General features: G+C 35.2%; 3 protein-coding genes across 3 annotated transcripts; all 3 read left to right on the top strand.

Annotated features, from left to right (window-relative positions):
* The first annotated feature begins 13,641 nt into the window (after nt 1-13,641).
* Nucleotides 13,642-14,270, top strand: LOC114373077 (protein MAIN-LIKE 1-like). The gene is made up of 2 exons (XM_028330624.1): nt 13,642-13,794; nt 13,908-14,270. The coding sequence occupies exons 1-2, from the start codon at nt 13,642-13,644 to the stop codon at nt 14,268-14,270; spliced, it is 516 nt and encodes a 171-aa protein (XP_028186425.1).
* A 26-nt stretch (nt 14,271-14,296) lies between these two features.
* On the top strand, nt 14,297-14,721 carry LOC114373076 (protein MAINTENANCE OF MERISTEMS-like). Its single transcript, XM_028330623.1, has 3 exons — nt 14,297-14,300; nt 14,380-14,567; nt 14,671-14,721. The coding sequence occupies exons 1-3, from the start codon at nt 14,297-14,299 to the stop codon at nt 14,719-14,721; spliced, it is 243 nt and encodes an 80-aa protein (XP_028186424.1).
* A 69-nt stretch (nt 14,722-14,790) lies between these two features.
* Nucleotides 14,791-15,547, top strand: LOC114373075 (serine/threonine-protein phosphatase 7 long form homolog). The gene is made up of 2 exons (XM_028330622.1): nt 14,791-15,288; nt 15,371-15,547. Exons 1-2 carry the CDS (start codon nt 14,791-14,793, stop codon nt 15,545-15,547), a joined length of 675 nt encoding a protein of 224 aa, XP_028186423.1.
* The last annotated feature ends 7,057 nt before the right edge of the window (nt 15,548-22,604 follow it).

The following is a 22,604-nucleotide window of genomic DNA, read 5'->3' as shown; positions in this document are numbered from 1 at the left end:
GAGGAGATACATGGAGAAGAAGATGAAGAACATGGAATTAAAGTGAATTGACTAAAGAAAAAGATAGAGGAAGCAAAAGAACATCACCTAGATGAAGATGCTCTGATACCACATGATGTAACTCCACGTGGAGCTTGTAGACCTTGGACCTTCTTCATCAATAGAGTTCTTTGCTTCTTGAAGATCAATGGCAGCAGAATGGAGAAGTTGGAAAGGTGATTGGAAACGCCACTTCAAGGAGAAGATGAGCCAAGAATAACTTCACCGCTATAAGAAGCCATGTATAAGAGCTTGAAGGTAGGAGAAGATGAGTGGAGGGAAAGGGAGAAAACGGGCACAAAATTTATGCCTCAAATGAAGTTTGAACTTTGAAGTGTAATTTCTCAAATGATCAAAGTTAAAAAAAATGCACACACAAGGCCTTTATTTGTAGCCTAAGTGTCACACAAAATTGGAGGGAAATTTGAATTTCTATTCAAATTTCGCTTGAATTTGAATTTGAATTTGAATTTATGGAGCCAAAATTTCACTAATTATGATTGGTGAATTTTAGCTATGGTTCAGCCCACTAATCCAAGATCAAGTCCAAGATTCTCCACTAAGTGTGTTTAGGTGTCATGAGGCATGTAAAGCACGAAGGACATGCACAAAGTGTGACTATATGATGTGGCAATGGAATGTAGCAAGCAAATGATCACCTCCCCCTTAGGATGGTCCAAAATTTAATTGGATTGGGCTTCTCCAAATTCAATTAAATTTATCTCCCAACATATACACAATCAAATAGTGCACTTAATGCATGTGAAATTACAAAACTACCCCTAATACAAAAACTAGTCTAGGTGCCTTAAAATACAATACCTAAAAAATCCTACATTACTAGGGTACCCTCCCTACACTATGGAGCCCTAAATATAAGGCCCAAAAATAATGAAACCCTAATCTAATATGTACAAAGATAAGTGAGCTCATACTTAGCCCCTGGTCCCAAAATCTATCTTAAGGCTCATGAAAACTCTAAGGTCTTGTCCTGCTGATAACTGCTAAATAATTGTGAAATAATAGTAGTTAAATAGTCAAATTTTGGCTTAAAATTAATTATTTAGCAGTTATTTATAATTAAAAGTTGAAAAAATTAATTAAATTGAATTTCTGGTTGCAGATACGAAAAATGAGGGTACATTAAGCAAAAATGGCAACAGAAAGGAAGAGAAAGAAGGAATTCTGAAGCAGGCCCAGCCCAACAGTGCCGCTAAGCGCGCATCAGGCACTAAGCGAGCAACTAACTGTAGGCGCTAAGCGTGGCGTTAAGCACGAAGGAGCAGAAACCGTTACACGCGCTAAGCCCAGCTAGGCGTCCAGCGCGCGATCCAACAGAAGCACAGGCTAAGCCTGCATGGCGCGCCCAGCGCGCGATCTGAACGCGCTAAGCGCGAGGTGTGGCGCTAAGCACGACTACGAAGGCCCACAAGCCCACTTCAGCAACTATAAATAGAGAGGCAGTCCCAAGGAATCAACACCTCGTCTCAGAGCACTGTTCTCAGTACTTCAAGCCTGAGCTCTCCTTTCTTTCTTTATATTCTTTGTTTTTATCCCCATTCTTTCCTTCACCCCCGATTGTAAGCCCTCAATGGCCATGAGTGGCTAATCCCCTAGCTAGGGCCTGGCAGGCCTAAAAAGCCAACGATGTACGGTGTGCTTCAAGAATTATCAATACAAAGGGAATTTCTCACAGGTTTTTCTGTTCTAATTCTTTTCTTGTTATCTTGCATTCGTTCTTAAACTTCTTTTGGGTTGTATTCGCTCGGGAGAGGGTATGTCCCAATAAATATTTAAGATTCAATGCATGCATTAGTTTTAGGGGTTATACACTTGGGAAAGGGTAACGCCTAACAGAACATCTTAAGAAAAGAATCCTTGGGTTACCATTGCTAGGCATAGAATGATAACTCACTGCCCATGCATTTAAGCAACATCTAGAACTTAACCTTAATGCATTTTAATTATTGAATCTTCGCAAAGGCATTTGGGAGATAGGTAGTTAAAATAGGCTTGCCAACATGAGGCATCAGGGGCAAGTAGTTAACAGATGTGGGTAGAACTAATACCAGTGCATTGGTAATGAATATCATAGTTACATGCATCGTAGGCCAATTGGGTTTGTCTGGTCTTGGCATCTTTATTAATTGTCTTTCCTTTTAACTATTTGATTTAGTAATCACCCTTATTCCCGCATTTATTTCTGTCTTTATTATCTTTACTTATACTTACAAATTGAGAAGTATTTAATCAAAGTGCAATAAAGTCCCTGCGGAAACAATATTTGGACTTCCGAGTTATACTACTTGAGAACGATTTGGTACACTTGCCAAAATTCTCAACACCTGCATCTCTAGCCCAATCTTCTTGGTGTCTCTTAGCCATGGCTCTTGTGATGGGTCCCTTCCTTGGGTGGATTGCATCACTTGTAATGTAGTTGTGGCTTAGACTTCCATTTGTGAAGCCTGATGATGACTTTATGGATGCAAAGTCTGTTGCTCAGACTACATAAATATGTACGATGATGTTATGGATGTGTTGTCTTCAATTCATACTTTATTACTCAAACTGTTGGATGTTGAACTTTTGGTTCTTAAGTTGAACAAGACACAATACCCAACATTTATATGTTGTTTGTGCATGTTTTTTTTTTCTTTTTTCTTTTCTATGTTATATGGGTTGATGATCAAATTATTGAGGGTTGGATGCTTAGGTCATGAAATTTAAGGGTCTTTCTAGAATACAAAAATTTCCATGTTGAGTTATTTTTTGAGAACTAAATGAAGCTGATTTTTAGGTTGAATACTAAGAAACTTAGAATTCGTATCGTCTCCCATGTGAGCATCATAGTCAACTGTTAGTTGCACTTGATATTTTGTGAGTAGTCTACACTTTGTATCCATTTTATGAATATATTTCCTTTATGAAACCATTGTAGTTGGCAGAGTCCCTATGGCATGTCATTGTTGAACAATTGAGTTGTTTAGAGTACTGATTGAAGTTGATTACTTATAGCACTTTTGTTGATGTGATGAGCATTTATGATTTGGCCTATATATCCCATCAACCAAAGATGTTTGTTTTTTTATTAAGTTGGGGTGATCTAGATTGTATTTTATTTATATGGTCTTTTGGAACAATTTCATTTTCAATATTCTTGGAAATGAAGGTATATAATAGAAGGCATTTGAATTATGCATGGTTTAGGTTTCATTATCGTATTTTGTTGCCATTTAGTGGATTTATTTAGCTTGAAATGCATTCAGAAGGAAAGCATCCATCAATGCTTTCTAAGACAATTCTTATGTAAGAACCATCTTAGAAGGACTAAGACGGTTTTTATATAACAACCATCTTAGAATGTAGCCCTTCTAAGACGGTTCTTATAGAAGAACAGTCTTAAAAGGCTTCCATTTTCTAAGGCATTTTTTAGTGGAACCGTTGTCGAAAGTCAAGACTTACAACGGCTTTATCTATGAAGACGGTTTTGAACCATCATTGAATGGCATTTCTAATCGTTGTTGAATGGCATTTTTGTAGTAGTGAGTGGATGTTTTGCATATTTTTTTAGATTTGAGTAAGGTTTTTGCTATCGTTAGCTCCAATGTTTTCCATGGTGGTGAGTGGTGACGATGGCAGCAAAGCAGTGTTGTTGTTGTGGGTAGGTGTGGGACGTGGGACAAAAGATAAACTAGGAAAGATAGAAAAAAATAAAGAGAAAAAGAAAAATCTTGATCTTTGATTAAAAAATAATAAATTCAAAGGTCAGGGTAAGTTTTTAAGTTAAAAGAAATTGTCCAAAGTAAAACCAACTTGATACAATCCTACCCCCCAAGGGTATTGGATAGAAGAATCCAAGAGGATTAGGCTCGAGCTACTAAAGAAGGCCCTACGGTTCTCATGAACCTTAGGGTAGATTTTTGAGCCCATGGGTCAAGGTTGGATCCACTCTTTGTAAATATTAGAATAGGTTTTTCCTTCTTTTGGACCTTGTATTTTGGTCATTCTAGTAGTATAGGGTTTTAGCCTTGTATTTTAGGGCATTTTGAGTAGTCTTTGTAGTAGGGACTTTTTTTTTGTATTTTCATGTATTTTTGGAATGGGGGTAAGCTTAGCTATTATAGGGGGCATGTAGCTAAGCTCTAGCTTCTCATCTCAAGGAGGTGAGCCAAGCTATTAGAGAGGTATGTGTAGCTAAGCTCTAGTTTCTTTTGGAATCTTCTCAAGGAAGCTTCTCGTTGAGCTTAGTTATTAGAGGGGTGTTTGTAGCTAAGCTCTAAATTCTCAAGGAAGTTTTCTCAAAGAAGCTTCTCAAGGAAGTTTTCTCAAGAAAGTTTCTTAAGGAAGCTACCTAGTCTATAAATAGAAGCATGTGTAACACTTGTTGTAACTTTGATAAATGAAAGTCTTATGAGACACACTTCAAAGTTTCACTTCTCTCCCTCTTTTATTCCTTCAATTTCGTGCTTCCCCCTTCTCTCTTTCTTTTCCTCCATTAAAGCATCCTCTTCAATAGGTCACCCTAATTCTATTTGTGTGTAATAATTTTAGGCAATTTTCCCTTAGGATTGTGAGTGTTTTGTTGGGAACCTTAAATGTGCTCATCCAAACACTCTTAGGATTCGCCTAGTTTATATTTCTTGCTTACTTTTATAGCTTATTTCCTTTACCTTCCATTGTCAAACTGCTTAAATAGCTTGCCTTTTATCAATTAGTTTTTACCTTATCTTTCACACCTCTTTTAGTGTTTATTTTGGCTAGCTTCAACCATAGTTTCTTTTACCTTTTGTTTTCAAACCCCCAATAAGAAAGAACCACAACTTAGAAACCAACATGAGTCTTCATTCTTCATCTAGTGTTACTGGTGAGGGTTCTACTCCTAAGGACCCCTTGTATAAGATATTAGATGAGTTGAGATCCATTAAGTTGTGGAAAGGAAAAAAAAGAGTGAAAAGAAAAAGGAAAAAAAGAGTGGAAGAAATAAGTCAAGATGAAAAAGAGAAAATAAGGGAATAAGAAAGAAGGAAAATACTAAAAGAGTTAAAAAAAAGAAAAACATGCCTCCTATAGTAGTCGTAACTCTTGCAAGATCCTAAGTGAAGAACTTCGTGACTATTATGAAGGAAGGCATAGGGCACATCTTAGACCTCACTCCCATTGGAGAGAAAAGGAAAGAAAGCCTCAAGAGGCTAACATTAACCTCCCATACTTTCATGGGAAGGACAATGTAGAGGCTAACTTAGATTGGGAAATAAGGGTAGAGCAACAACTTAAAAGGAAGTCAAATTCAAAATCTTATGGCTTTCACTTTTATCCAAACAAAGACCAAGGTCAAGGCATATTATGGGTGACACCTTCTAAGCCTAAAGATGATAAGGGAAAGACAATAGAAAAGCAACCCCTTAAGGCTAGTATGCAAGAGAAGACTAGCTCCATAAAGTGCTTTAAATATCTTGGAAGAGGACACATTACTTCTCAATGCCCCACCAAGAAAACCATGATTATGAGGGGCCAAGACATTTATAGTAGCCAAGATGAGGCTACTACTTCACCTTCCTCTAGTGAAAGTGAAGAAGCAAAAGGGGGAGAATCTAGTGAAGAAATCTACCCCCAAGGAGAAGGACAACCTTTAATGGTTAAGGAGGAGTGTAAGGAGGTAAGTGTCTCCTCCAAGAGATTAGCTGAGAAGGAAAATCATTTTTAAATAAAGACAAATATTAAAGAAACTTCCCCTCTTAGACAACCTCCACATCTTCTCCTTTGTAAAAAGACACTTGTTAGCACTGCCACACCTCTTGGGCTTGAGGTTATTCCTCAAGTAAAGAAGTTGTTGGATGAGGGTTTGGTTTGTAAGAGCTTAAATCTTTGTGCTTTGTTGGTGCCCAAAATAGGTATTATTAGGCACCAAATTCCTAAAATAAGTGATGTGATGAATGTGTTGAATGTTACAACCCTCTTTTGTAAAATCAGTCATGCACCCAACACCTTCATGATTCATGTACATAGGGACTCATTAGGTAGGTTTGTTCTTATTTTTGGTTTTAATACAAACCTAGGTGCTCATATGGGACAACTTAGGTTTGTCGTACTTTTTTGTAGGAATAATCAACATGAAAATACTGAAAAAGGTAATTTTTATTGCATTACTTTCCTTAATTTTTTAAATAGTGATCAAAGGGTTCCCATGGACCCTAAGAGAATAAAGATCATTCCTGATTGGTCCACTCCACCAAGTATAAGGAAAATCTGGGGCTGCCATGACTTAACAAACTTTTACAAAAGGTTTGTCCCATATTTTTCTATACTTGTAGCACCATTCATTGAGTTGGTGAAGATCCATGTTCCCTCATGGGAAGATGCCCATGAAAGGGGTTTTCAGACCTTACCCTACTCTAACATACCCAATACCTCTAATATATATGCTTTTATTCTTTTTACAGGTGTCAAGGGAAGGAGCCCAGAGTATGAAGAACCTCGGGATTTGAGGTCAAATCCTTTCCAAGGTGGAGGGGATGATGCAATCCTACCCCCAAGGGTATTGGATAGAAGAATCCAAGAGGATTGGGCTAGAGCTACTAAAGAAGGCCCTACGGTTCTCATAAACCTTAGGGTAGATTTTTGAGCCCATGGGTCAAGGTTGGATCCACTCTTCTTTGTAAATATTAGAATAGGTTTTTCCTTCTTTTGGACCTTGTATTTTGGCCATTCTAGTAGTATAGGGTTTTAGCCTTGTATTTCAGGGCATTTTGAGTAGTCTTGTAGTAGAGACTTTTTTTTTGTATTTTCATGTATTTTTGGAATGGGGGTAAGCTTAGCTATTATAGGGGGTGTGTAGCTAAGCTCTAGCTTCTCATCTCAAGGAGGTGAGCCTAGCTATTAGAGAGGTGTGTGTAGCTAAGCTCTAGCTTCTTTAGGAATCTTCTCAAGGAAGTTTCTCAAGGAGGTGAGCTTAGTTATTAGAGGGGTGTGTGTAGCCAAGCTCTAGCTTCTCAAGAAAGTTTTCTCAAAGAAGCTTCTCAAGGAAGTTTTCTCAAGAAAGCTTCTCAAGGAAGCTACCTAGTCTATAAATAGAAGCATGTGTAACACTTGTTGTAACTTTGATGAATGAAGGTCTTATGAGACACACTTCAAAGTTCCACTTCTCTCCCTCTTTTATTCCTTCAATTTCGTGCTCCCCCCTTCTCTTTTTCTTTTCCTCCATTAAAGCATCATTTTCAAGGTTCTTATCCAAGGCACATTCTTGATGGTGAAGCTCCTTCTTCCATGGCTTATTCCCTAGTGGATGGTGCTTCCTATTTCCTCTTCTCCTTTGCCTTCTGTGGCATCTGCATGGTGGAAAATCACCATTGAAGGACCTCATTGAAACTCAAAGATCCAGCCTCCATAGAAGCTCCACAAGCAAGCTTCCATCACAACTACATTCACTACTCTTGTTTATGTAACCACTAGACTCAACCTTCTGTTGCTGTCTTGACCCAAAGAGCATTACCAACTTTAGTGTTTTCATAACCATGTTGATAACCAGTGTCATATCCAGCCTTATAGCTATCTTCATATCCCTTTTCATATGTTTTTTCTGGTTATTGTTTTTGCTCATTCTTCCCACCATTATGATTTCCTGCTTTGTGCTCTCTTTTGTTCAACTCATGGTTCTTACTTCTTACCCTTGTGATCTTGATGGGGAGATCCTTCCACAATATTATAATAAGCATCATCCCACCTTTAGAGTTTTTTACTACAAGGAGAGAAGTGAATGATAAATAAGAAGGAAGCATATCTGATATCTATATATGAGATTGAATAGGTTATAATACTACTATACAACATTTTGTAATCAAATTATATATATATATATATATATATATATATATATATAAGTAATTATTAACACATCTACTTTTTTTTTACTAAAAAAATACAACACTTATTTTAAATTAAAATAAAAAATCAAGATTAAAATATTTTAAATTTAAATTTTATTTAATTATAAAATTTCTATAAGATTTACCAAAAAAAAAATAAATATCTTAAAAATTTAATTTATGACATTCTAAAATATTTCAAACCTATTATTACTATGACCACCATCACAATCATAATCATTTTCGTCACAAATGTCATGATCGTCATCACAACTACAATCATTATCACCAGCACCCGCTACCATGACGACTGTCGTCAAGATAATTACTGCTATCATCGACCATCGCCGCCACCACCATAACCACCATATATATATATATATATGCATGTGTGTATTATATCTGTTCTCCGTGATATATTGAGAGGTTTGCTTTTGTAATAAATCCTACCCACACAAGCTATGAAACTACGTGCAGCTCATGTCAAAGAACAAGAGGCAGCAAGACACAAGAAGAGACGAGAAAATAAGTGATTCGTCAACTCAAGTGCCGATATGCGTATGTTTAAAGCATTAAGCATCCATAGTAAAATTAGCCCCACTAAAATTGTGTGAATAAAAAAGTCGATCAATAATATAAAAAAAATCCACAACTAGGCATCTGCAAATACTATGAAAAACTATATTAAAACAGCTTCTAGAACATATATACCAAGCCCCACGAAGTACATAACCAAACGGGTCCATATGACTAAAAAATTAAAAATGTTTTTCACAAACTCAAGAAGGAAAATATCACGTACCTCATAGCCTCTAAGCTCAAGTCATGAGGTGAGGAACAAAGTGAATACAAGCGGTTGGGTTTAGGGTTTTCTATATATCCCTTATCTTTGGTTCAATTCTCAATGTGAACTACTCATTCGGCTCTTATTGGGTCCAATCCAGGTATAAAAAAATATATTAATATTTGTTAATTATTTAGGATGCTTTTGATGAGCAAGATATGACACGAATAGCATATTAAAGCAAAACAATAGAAAATAAAATAAATTTTAATCTTATTTGATGCATATCATATCACAAATCAGATACCAATATTGTGTTATACAATTTTTCTATTATATATATATAAATAATAGATATTATATTATTATATATTATATATAAATCATATATATACTTTGTTGAGCACTTCTCATTTCGTGCTATGTTTTGGGCCTCCCTTGATGTCTCATTTCTATTCAGAGTGAAATTAATGTAGAAAAGACTAGGCCCAAAAAATTACGAAAAGGTTCGATTGAAATTAATGTAAAAAAGACTAGGCCCAAAAAATTAATGTATTTTTTTATTTATCAGAATCGAATAAAATGTCATAGGATTTACAACTTTACAATAATTCACTCATTGTTAATCAACAAAACTAAGCTTCCTTGACAAAAAAAATCCAACAAATATGATCCTTCCATCAAGTAACCATGATAATTTACTATTAATCTTCTTTTTTAATTTCAATTGAACAGACTAACAAACAGTAACTAAATATCAATAAAAATATCAAAAGTTGTTGGCACAAGTGGTTCGACATTTGGATTCTTTAATCAAGATTTGGGGTTTGATCCCTAACTTTGGTATGGAGTGGCAACTGAAGATATCATTTTACCTCATAATGGGCCGATCCAATGGGAGAGGATTAGTTGAGTGTCAAATAAAAAGTCTTAAATACTCATGGTTAAATAAAAAAATATCAATCAAAAATCAATTTCAAATACACTCCTAATTTGCATTTGAGATATGATTATATGCTTTTAATATTAATTGAATGGCTTAACTTTCTAACTTTCAATCTATCATTTTCAAAATTTTAAGTTCTAACTTTAATTTTAAATTATTTTAAAAAATATCAATAATAATAATATATCACAATATAAATTATTTATGATAAATCTAAAATACAAGTTATATGTTCATAAATATTTATTTATTACAAATTCTAATTATAATATAATTTATATCACAAATTAAAAAATCTATATTTATAAAATAAATATTTACTTTGTGCAATACACATGCTAAAATACTAGTTAATGATATGTTCTATAGAATGCAACAAAATTTTAGATATGATTTTATCAAATTATTATCTTCTTATAGGAGAAGTGTTATTATTGTTTGCTTTCCAAAAAATAAATGTTTGCTCCACTCTTTATGATTGATTGAAATTTATTGAAAATTAGCAATTTTGGTGGGTCTCATATATAATTTAATAATTCTTTCTCTTGATTTAGTTGTGAGACCCATCAAAATTAGTAATTTTCAATAAATTTTAACTAATTAAAAAGAAAATATAAAAAAAAGAGTGTCATAAAAAGTTCCACTAACATTCTTCCATCTAAAATGTCATTTTTTTTAGAAATAATCATGTTCAAGATATAGTCTAACACTAATTAAATATAGACGCATCATCCAACAAAGTTCTTACCTATCATGTGAGAATTCTTGTTATTGTGAAAAAATAAAAATAATTCTAAATCTTATAAACATACATAAATAATAAAAAAAAGCTTATGTCCTTGTGATCATTTAGAAAATATTAAGTTACTGTCAAAGAAACTAATTATTTTTTCTTCTTACACTATCAGTTTTTTATACTTTTGGACCCCTTAGTTATGAGCCCAATGTCATCGCTACTCAAAACACCCCTCAAGGCCGGGCCAGAGTATAAATACTTTTGAGTGCTGCTAGGTGCACCCAGCATTATTGCTGGTGCACCCAGCAATTAAGAGGAAAAGACAAATGTACCCCTGGGCTAATTAATTTTAAAAAAAAAACGGTTCATTTCCGCCATTTCTTCTTCTTCACGATTTTTGTTGCTTCTTCCTCTTCCTCGCCATTCCTCTTCTTCCTCGCCATTGCTACTTCTTTGTGACCTTCATTGGTGACCTTCACATCCTTCTTCGAATCCTTCTTCTTCCTCTTGAAAAAGCTTGGCTGCGTCTTTTTGTGCGTCTTATTCTGCGTCTTCTTTGTGACCTTCGTTGGTCTTCTTCCTGACCTTCCAATCGCGTGCTTCGTTCGTCTTCTATGGGTGTTGACGGTGGTGTTGTTGCGTCCTCGCGTCGGCATTGTCGAGGTAAGTTCCTCTTCGTCTTTGTCTCCGCCATGGGTGTTGACAGGGAAGCTTCCGGATCAACTTGATCCGGAAGGTTTGTAAACACAATTTTACGGATCAACTTGATCCGGAAATTGTGTTTACACCTTTTCTTTATTACGGATCAACTTGATCCGTAAGTAGTGTAGAAACAGCTTACGAATCATGTTGATTCGGAAGTTGTCTGAAACTGCATTTTTAAAATTGCTAACTCTGAATTTTGTGTGTTTTTGATTCTGAAATTTGCAGCTTACTTCATCAAGGCTATTTCTTTAATACAAGGTCTTCGTTTGAACTTTAAACAAGGTGAGTACTTGATATATTTGACGAATTGTTTTTTCAACGTTTAGCATTACTTTGATAGAATAGTAAATATTGGCTGTAATTTGGATCATTGTTATTAGATTGTTGTTACAATTTGTTTTGACCTTAGTCACAATTTGGTTGTAAATAATGACATGTTGACATATAGATAGATAAATAGTATTGATTAATCAGTATGAATTATGATTATATATACATATATTGATTATCCAAATAGTATGAATTATGATTATATTGACGTGTAAATAGTCAATGTTACATTCAACCATTTAGACACTTTTTTTACCCCAAAGTCTTTCACAAAACTTCTCTTGACACTTGTGTAAGTCTCTTTTTTAATTAGGTACCTTTCCATCAAAACCTCATTAAAGATAAATGACTTACGTTGTAAACCTTCCTAACATAAATTGATTCTCTGCAATCCTCATGTCTTCCTTTATAAAGTTTCGAAGTCAATGATAAAGGGTCCAAAACTAGCCTCCCGGATGTTGAGAGAAAAATTGTCCCTAGAAGCTTGTTTACATTGATGTAGACTACAAGTGTAGCACAATTTAATCTATTAGGATAGGGCAGTGTAATTTTAAAAAATATAAGAGAAAACAATATTATTTGAGCATCTCTCAAAGGGAGGGGAGTGTAATTTATTCTAATAGATAAAATAAATGGTTTAGTGTTTCTAGGTTACACCACTATATGACCCATGTACTATTTGAATGTGAAAAGTAATTGATCCTTACAACAACAACAGCAACTACAAACACCTTATTCCAACATGCATGTATTGAACCAAATCCCTAAATTTGATCCTTACACCAGTTAAATATATCCAAATGCTATTTTCCAATATTTTAGTTTATTTATATAATGCTTAGCACTTTGGTTAATTTACATTAACACGATTAGCCACACTCATTGTGACTATCTTAAATTCCTCCAAAAATGTCTCTTGAGAAACAGGCTTATCCAAATTAGAGCCATCTTGAGATAGCAGTGCCGGTTCCACAATGTTGCTCAATACCTAAACCAAAAAAAATGATAAGCCAAGAGAGGAAGGAATTAAATGAAACAAGTTTGAGATTTTTATGTTTCTTGGTTAAAGTATAAAAATAAAGCTTCTTAGCAACAAATGAAAACTTGTTTTAATTTCTCATGAATTTTTTGATAACATAAGTAGCATCTCTAAGTAACATAAGAAATTCCTTGCTCAACAGTGAGCTTGCCAAGAGCTTCAATTATATGGTCATTAAGTGATCTGTTAGGGGACTCAATCTGAGAGAATATGGATACCATTTCAGCTTCATAACCTGAACCATTCCTGCTTCCCATGTGTGAATTCATTCAACACCTATGGAATAAACATTCTACATGTCAATTCTCTCTTCTTGATTGGCTCAACATTGGCCAATCAAAGTCTTGATACACAAAATATAATTAATCTTATAGACGAAAAGGAAAATTTAATGAAGGGATAAATAATCCATTTAATCCTCATAATGTCAAGTTATTTTAGAACTAATTGCTGCTACTTTTTTTTGGCTTCTTGTGACATTTATAAAACCATGCATGGAGACATTTATAAAACAATCCATTTAATCCTCATAAGGAAAATTTTACCCTTAATTCTCGCAACAAAGTCCTAAATTCTTTGATCCATTGAATTTTGTGCCTTCTCTGGCCTGAATTAAATTGTCCATACTCTACTGATGTTAGTATCAATGAGACGAACACAACCAAAACCATGCATGGAGTTAAGGTATACTATATTGATGTTAACAGGAATGATCTGTTTCTCAGATTCCTGAATCAAGGTCAATACCACTAAGCATTTGAGATGTTGTTGACCATTGTTTCTCAGATTCATAAAGCTGAGCAAGTTTCTCTCTAATAACTAAAACATATGATAAAACAACAAGTTGGCATTTAGAGTAATTGAATTGAGTCAACCAACTTCTTGAACAACCATTGGGTGATGGTGCTTTGCTGTCCCAAATCAATGTCCTATATGCGTTAGACGCATGAAATTTGAGAAAATGAAATGAGTGATGGATTTTGCGGTACTCATTTGCAGATCATGGTTAGGACCAGAGGATTAGGTCGTGCCTTAGGTCAGGTCACTGGCAGAGGTGTGGGCAGAGGAGATCATGATGATTCCGATGATGCTCCACAGCGTCGATGACCTACTACATCCGCACGGAGGCAGCGAGTCGCTGTGACTGCGGATCACGTCGATGAGCCAGTCATCCCTGACCCAGATGATCAGGATGACCCGATGGAGGCACCAGCTGTTGTGGAGGACATTCCTGCGGATGCAGGTGCAGAGGCGGCTAAGGATCAGCCTCAAGGATTTCTGGGTGGTCCGAGCAACCCATCTGTGTTGACAGCGTATGCGGATCACGTTGCTTGCAGCGTATGGACGGGAGAGGTATTTATATTATTTATTTTTAGTTACTTGTAAATTATACTTTATGATTAAAATTAGTTTTTCTTTAAATGATAATTTTAACAAATTTTGCGTTCCTTTATACTTCAATTCAGGAGCGTCTTGAATTGAAGCTATCCTATCATGGGAGGAAGGTCCACAGTTTAGGCAGGCCTGTCCTTGCCATTGAGGGACTTATTGCTGGTACCGGACTAAGTCCTCTGATTGCGTGTTCGGTAGACACCGACGATCGGGGACTTTTGTCCGCGTTTGTGGAGCAGTGGCACTGGGAGACGTCTCGTTTCCATCTCCCGGTGGGAGAGCTCACCATCACATTGGACGATGTCTCCTCTCTTCTCTATCTTCCCGTTATTGGTGACTTACACGCATTTCAGCCCTTGCACGTGGACGATGCGGTTCAGATGCTGGTGGACTTGTTGATGGTCTCTCCAAAGTCTGCTAGGGCTGAGACAGTCTAGTGTCGCAGACCGTACGTACGCCTGCAATGGGTACGTGATATATATCAGCGCCGATGCCAGGCAGGTCATTGGACAGCTGCGGCTCGCGCATATCTTCTTCACCTACTAGGTTGCACTTTGTTTGCTAACAAGAGTGCAACCAATGTCCATGTTGTCTACTTGGAGGCCCTTCGTGACCTCAGTTTGACAGAGAGGTACGCCTGGGGAGTGGCTGCTTTGGTTCATATGTACGACCAGCTGAACGATGCATCTATGAGCCACAGTCGACAGCTTGGCGGTTACATCACACTGCTACAGGTAACAAATATGTTTTTCATTCATTCAGGCTAAACAATGTTCAACTTTAAATTTTGTTACACTTTCATTATTAATGTTTATAATTTGAATGTTACATCTGTAGTGCTGGATTTACGAGCACTTTCCCTCGGTCACGGAGTCCACCGCTGATTAGGACTACGACGAGGCTTCTCCGCGTGCGTGCAGGTGGATTGTGACGAAGAAGACCGTGAAGAGCATTCTCATGCCGTCGTACAGGGAGCGCTTGGACCGACTCCGGATTTCGGATGTCTGTTGGATCCCTTATGGGGAGCATCGGGAGGTCCGGGACTTCCACGTCAGATCATGCTATTCCGGTCTCTTGCGCTGGGGGCCTGTTGCTGTTTATTACCGACCGGAGAGGGTCGTGCGGCAGTTTGGTTACACGCAGACCATTCCTGCTCCTCCTGTCGATTCATGGGTCTTGTATGATGGTATACACGACAGGTGGATGCACTACGAGTATCATATCGTACCTGCAGGTAAGGTGTGCATTGTGCCAGGGGCATGTTCCAGTGACTACATCGACTGGTTCCTCCGCATCTCCCATCCTTTCGTGACACCAGGCCACGCATTAGATCCTCTGCCTCATGGTCACACCCCGCAACCCCGAGTCGTCCCTCAGGTCCCGCAGACGGATATCCCTCGCGTGTCGGAGCTAGGAGCATCGTCAACATCTGCGAAGGAGCCCAGACATGCACTGGTAAGTAATACTAATAATTTACATCATTTACCTCAATATTTGCATAATAATTTGTGTAATTAGTTTCTTTTGTATGTAATAGGAAGTTTGTGATGACATTGCTGAGAGGTTGGAGCGCCATCTGAGTTTAGGGGTGGTCACGCCTGGCTCATCGACACATGAGGTGATTGAAGAATGCCTCAGATTGGCCAGGAGTGTGACACAAGACCATCTAGTATACGTTAGATGTAGACGCAGGTGGCGCACTGATCAGGCGTAGTTTATGTACATATTTTACATTGATATTCCTTGTATATACAGATATTGTACATGAACTCATTTCATGAGTATTGTTGGTTTTATTTATTTTCATTACTAATGTTAGTTTTATTTATTTTCATTGATTGTGTATTCCATTTGTGCCTATATACACGCGTGTTATTAAAATGGTCTAGTTAACTTAGTTTACCAACTAATAAAAAATAATTTAAAATATAACTTTAAATATAATTGAAATAAAGTAGTTGAAAAGGGTGTAAAAAAAATTTAACCAAAAAATGGACACCATTCGTTATCTAAGATCTTATATAATATACTAATATTTTTAAATTCTCTTATAATTACAATTTTCCCACTTATACTAATGATCATGTAAAAAAATGTATTATAAAGTAGTTAGTATTTTAATTTTTTATATAATACTAATTATTTTTTTTATATTCTTTATAATATTAATAATGATATGATTAATTTTTTATAATATTATCTTTTATGTATTTATTGATTTTTATTAATATGTATAAAATAACCTTAAACAATAATTATAATGGGACTGAGTAAGTATTTAAATATCATCTTCTAAACAAATTTATTCTAAAAAAATATATTAAAAAATTAATTATTTATAATAAATCAATATTTATAAATATATTATAATTAATAAAATAAAAAAATAGATTTAATTATATTATAAATAAATATGTTGTATTTTAAAGTATATTATAATTATTTTTCCTCTTACGCATCAAGTTGATCCGTAAGACTTACGGATCAAGTTGATCCGTAGGAGGAAAACTAAGCAAGGACAATTTTACCATTTTTTAAGAATGCTGGGTGCACCTAGCAACACTCAATACTTTTTCACTCATAACCAATTAAAAATCACTTTATAAATGACATTTGGAGTTATTCTTATCATTGTGCTTCTTTTAATAGATTTGGTGATTATTGGTCGTAACTTTTCATTTTCAATTAAGCTATACATGTCTGATTCCCCGTGAAACAAATGGTTTGCTTTTCTTTCGTGGTTTGGTATTAGAACTTTTAACTGGTTAGGCGTGACCCTGCTTGTTCCAAAAAAATCTTCTGCAACTGTGTTTTCAATTTGGTTGATTGGCCAGTGGTTCCAAGAAGTGAAAAGTGTGGGGCTTTTGATATGGAATGCAGTCGTGTGATAGATTTATATTCAAGAAGTTATTAAGAAGAGTAAGCATCCAAGGTTAATTTACTCCTACCGTAAGTAAATCTTTTCCCTCTCTATCACATCCCTTAAAAATTAACTGTTAAGCTCTTATGGGTTGGTATTGATTGGTAAACCACAAGACACTTAAAACCAACAAGACAAAAAGGTGATAACGGTTTGTATTCTTTACCTAAATGATTTTGGATTTAAATTTTTGTCGGTCCTTAGATATGAAATAAATTATATTAGAAATAAAATATGTACTTTGTGTGTGCTCAATGTCAAAAATATTTATCATTATTTTTTTACCAATATCATAATTTTAAAAAAAATAACACAGTTAAATTACATGCATATCGGTTAAAATATAAGTGAATGTCGGTTATATAATTCCATGCATATTAATATCTAATTTATATATATAGAATCTACATACATAATCACTACAATAATATCGTGTAATTGAACAGTTTTATTAATTATAATTCAAGGAGTTAAGGAGAGTTAATGTCAAAGACATACTCCAACCATATGTGTAAATCCCTTAAAATGAAGGGTTACGGTCCTGTGGGTAGGTAGTAATTGATTGGCAACTAAGTCATGGATGGAATGTCTTTGAACATAAGCAGGAACTAAAGTGCATGAGATAATTATTTGCGAAAACTAAAGACAGCAAGCATAGCTAGCTTCACTTCAAGACAACCATTAAGTCCAAAATAAGTGACCAAAATCACTTGACCTGTGCAACCCTTTAGGGATTTTGGTTTTCCACGGAGATAGTACTAATATCACTAATCAAAGTGGTCCTAAGGCTACATTCAAGCTCAATATTTCTTCAATTTCTTCAGTTTCAGAGACCCTTCTTTTTCAGGTCAGATATCAATCTATATCTAAGGGGTACCTATGAAGAGTAGGTGGTCTCCGCATCATCAATTGGTTTATTTCATACAAGGATTTTCGGCTCCCTGTTTTTGGAGACAAAGAAGGACAATGCATGGCCCTAGCCTTAGGAAATATATGTGTGAATAACCAAAGTGGTCTTAATGTCTTGCATCGTATATATATATATCTATTTTTTCACATTCACATCCTTCATTCGTTTCAATATTGATACTAAAAGGAACATGACCACGCCGCAATCTTTGATTATACAGGTTTAGTTGTATTTTTGCCCTCAAAGTTTCATATTTTTTGCAAATTTTGTAATTTAAAAAAATTATTTATTCATTGTCTTGTGAATTTTGCTCCCCATCCCTCAATTTATGAAAAGCTGCAATCTTTCTTAAGTGCAATGCTTTAAAGAAGAAATTATCATAAAATTGTCTTAGTTCATTGATGTGTCATTATTTTCTCATATTTCTTAATCATTTTTGTCACCATTTTAATTACTGATTAGCCTTAATTGTCAAATTAATTATGCAGCTTTATCATTTGGGCCTACTTGACTAATTTTGTGTTTTTAATTTAATTTCAGGAGAATTATAAGCAATTGGGCTTGGATCCAGAATTGGGCTGAACCGGATTGGACTTGAAAAGATCAGACAATTTTATTTTATTTCATCCAATTTTATTTTATTTCGTCTAGTTTTTTTTTTATTTCGTTTTTAGGGCTTAGACTTAAAAGAGATTTGTAAGCTTTGAGGCTGAGGACCTATATAACAGTACCAGGGCTTTAATAGAAAGAGGACTATGAAGAGAGGAGAGAAAATTTTAGGGTTTTGCATTTTTAGTTTCGTGTTACTGTTTACGTGCACTGTTCACGTAGCAATAAATTTCGTTTTCTGCTTCTGCCTTTGAATTCGCTTTCGTTTCTGCTGATTAATGGAAGGCTGAGTCTCCAGTGTTGTTTTCTCTTGATAATCAAGCACAGCTCTCTTTGAGGTTTTGTTATTACTATTGAATTCTGATCAGTTTTTTCTCTTCACCTATTGCTCTGTATTTGTTGTTATTAATCCATGCATGCTTAATGCCTGATTAATTGTCTCTGTGCTTAATTTACACTCATGCTTAATGGGCATGTGAGAGGGATTAATTGGTGTATGTGTTGCTTAATCACATAATGACAGCCTTGAGCTAATTTTCGCTTAGTCAATTAATTTCGGATTGGATTAAGTGGTTGAACTGATTAGGGATAAATTCTCGTAACCTGTGACACCCTCTACCCCGACATATATATAAATAAACAAAATATATAAAAATATTGGTAACCAAATTCACACGGGTAAAAGGTTCACATTCACTTCACTATTATCAATTAAAACTTATTAAAACATATTCGGCTCAACATAAGGCCGTCAAAATTTACATAGATATTTTGTTAAATCAGTGAAATAAAATAAAATAGACTAACACCATGCAATTAATATAAAAACTTATGTCCCACTATCACATCCTATCAGAGCGTTGTGTCTCGACGTCCTTCAGCACAATGTTCCTTAAAGCAATTCACCTAGTCATCTGCTCCCCAAACACAAAGTTCAAGATCATCACAGGATCCAAACACAAATAATACACGGGGAGTGAGTTATCACATTCCTAACTAATAGAGAAACAAGACAACTAGATATACATATCATATAAACCAAATAAAACTTACTTACACGTAATTCACGTAATTCCATCACTTTGTCATTCACAGTTCACTTTTCATCCATCAATCACATCACACAAGAATCACACGCTCTGATCAAGACATAATAACACATCAATTTCATAATAAACAATTAGCAAGCGCATGAGACAATTATGCTAAGACTCAAGCCTATATGCAATGTGGTACCATGTCAGTGAAAAACCACCCTGAGGCGCTTAAGAGTACATAACAAGACACACCACACAATGGATTTGTCAGGTCACTCTCACTAAGTAAGATCATAGGGAGACCAGTCAAGGTCACGATGTTTTGCGAGAATGCTCCAACCATATGGGATCAGCATAAGCTTAAAGGAACACTCAAACCCGGTGACTCCCAAGGCCTACACTCCGAAGAGTCCGTCAGGGCCTCTCCCTCCTGATTTAGGTCCAACCCCTAAAATCATTTTAGCACATAGACACTGCTCGTGAATTATACAGTACCCACAACCTCACACTCGTGTGTTAAACACGTACAACATATTGCGCTACAATTTAACATTGGTTCCTGAATAGGAAACCTACACTTTCTCTTTAACACTAGTTCCTAAATAGAAAACCTACACTTTCTCTTTAACACTGCGCATTTACACTTTTCTCAAGATAACACTGGTCAGGTTATTGTACAATTCATAGCTTACAACACCAATAATGTCACATCAAGAGTTAATCACACACTTATTCACGACCAAAACTCATTTACAATTTCACATCTCATAATGTCACAATTCACCATCACATGTTTTCACGCATCTCACAATTCAACACTTGTTCTACTTTACACTTTTGCTCAATCTCAATAACAATATTATAATCTCAAGGCAACATATTATTCCACAATTCATCACATATTTCATTTATAAGCAATGCTCATGAATTATACAATACCACGATCTCACACTCATGTTTCAAACATGTTTACCACAATTGCGCTACAATTTAACATTGTTCCTAACTAGGAACCTACACTTTCTCTTTAACATTGCGCATATATAAACACTGGTCGGGTTATTGTATAATTCATAGCTCACAATATAATTAATGTAACATCAAGTGTTAAACACGTCCACTTATTCACAATCAAATATCATGTACACACTTTAACATCTCATAACATCACATCAACCATCTCATAACATTCCTAATGATATTCATAAGGTACAACACACACATGTTCATCAAATTTAACCACAATATTCTCAAACTCCAACACTTAATAATTTTTGGAATCATACTATAACACTCTACAATATTATTTACATAAATTATTAATATAAATAACTACCTCTATATATATAAACTAGCATACATCATATTGAATCACAAATTTCAAAGTAAGCTTTCAATGCACAAATTCTAAAATAATTATATGAACACTTTGGTCAATTTCAATTATGATATTAATTTTTAAAATTATATATAAAAACCTAAAAAGCAAGAAAAAGAGAAAATATAAAATCAATATCTCTCTCTAAATTTTTCCTTACTTTATTTCATTAATTCATATTAATTAAAAAAATGCTCGATTTATAAGGTTCACGCTCAACACAATAGCATATCAATTTCACAACAATTGGTCTGTCAAATATATATAATTCACTGTAATGATTATAAGGATAAAATGAAAGTTGCAAAAACACCCTAAAACTCATTCCAATTGATATCTCTAAGGATCCTTACACATGTTCTCACTAATCCCCAATTGTGAATAACTCATCCCTTACCTCTGAGCAGGCTCACATGTCTTCAGCCAGCAATAACAACATCTCTAGTGGTTCCCTGAGATTCCTCCAGTTATTCCTCCGACTGTCCCGATAGAATTCGCAAACGTCAGAGAGACGGAGAAGAGATTGAAGCCTCCACTTATACTATCTTCATGCGATTCCCTTTTCTCCCTCCACGAATATTATCTCGCGAAACCCAACGGTGAAAGTGTGCGAAATTGAATTTCGAACAATATACCCAAATTTTATGAAAATCCAACGGTTAAAGAAACTGGGATCATAGTTTTACTGAGACTGTTTTGGGTTTCTGCGGGAAAAGAGAAAGCTACGGTGCGAAGGGTATTTCTCTTAGCTCTGACATGTTTTTGCAATTCCCAGTAGTGAGAATGCTCGGAATTGGGTTACGAACGTGCTGCTAAAATTTCACGACGATCCAACGGTAAATGAGTCTGAGATCGTCGTTTTTCTGAGACAGGTTTGGTGGGCTGCGGGAAAAAGAAAGAGTTTTGAGAAGAGAAGGGGAAAAACGAAAATGAGGCCAAGAGGAGGCACCTGACTTAACATAGTTATTTATACCTAGGGTACTCAGCCTATTATTTGCTCTATATTTATTTATTTATTTATTTACTAAAAAGCTTTATAAATTTATTTACGAAAAATTGGGATGTTACATAACTTAGGATAAGAGATTTGCTTTTGAATCAAGGGGAAATAACATGTTTTAATTTTGTTATTTTCTTATTCAAGTTTGCTTGCTGTTTAAATTACAAAAACAAATAACCCCCCCCCCCCAACTTCGTTACTGTTTGATTAACATATGTTATGAATGTTTGGTTGATCACTGCTCACTGAGAGACGACCTAGAATCACTTCCTAGATACTGTATTTTTAATGTTTATTTGATTTAGGTATGACCTCGATCAAATTTGGCGCCGTTGCCGGGGAAGTAGTGGTCCAAAGGTTCATAATAGTGTTTAGTTGTTTTGAGTGTAGCTCTGTTGTTTAGTGTTATGAGTGTGTGTTGTTTTGTTTTGTGTAGTGTTCTATTTTACATTTCAATCGCATCCCTTGTTTAGCGTTTCCCTGTTTCAGTTTTGTGTAATGCTATGAACAGTGATTAGCGACTGAGAACTAGCGACTAATTTTGCAATTTAATTGGCGATTTTTGTTTTGATAGTTAGAGTTGTTATTTTTGGTTGATTTTTTGTGTGGTAGTTTCTTTTGATCTATATTTTGTGTGAAAAATACCAGAAGCACTTGGTGTGGCTGAATTTGAGAGAGACAAAAAATTTGGGAACTTGTTTTTAGCAAAACTTAAAACAGCCATAACTTTTGCTCTGGTTATCAGAATGACTATTATTATATATGCATTCGGGGTAGAAAAAAATTTCCCATAGATGTTTTGGGTTCTCCAAAATCGAAAAATCAGCTGTTTACTAAGTTTTTATTTTTTTTATTTTTCAAGTATTATTATCTTATTTTTCTAAACTTTCCTTAGGCAGTTTTCCTAGTTAGACTTT

The sequence above is a fragment of the Glycine soja genome, chromosome 11 (assembly GCF_004193775.1).
Source record: "Glycine soja cultivar W05 chromosome 11, ASM419377v2, whole genome shotgun sequence".
Lineage (NCBI taxonomy): Eukaryota > Viridiplantae > Streptophyta > Magnoliopsida > Fabales > Fabaceae > Glycine > Glycine soja.
Note: the sequence above shows the minus strand (reverse complement) of the source record. Positions and strands in the feature narration are given on the sequence as shown.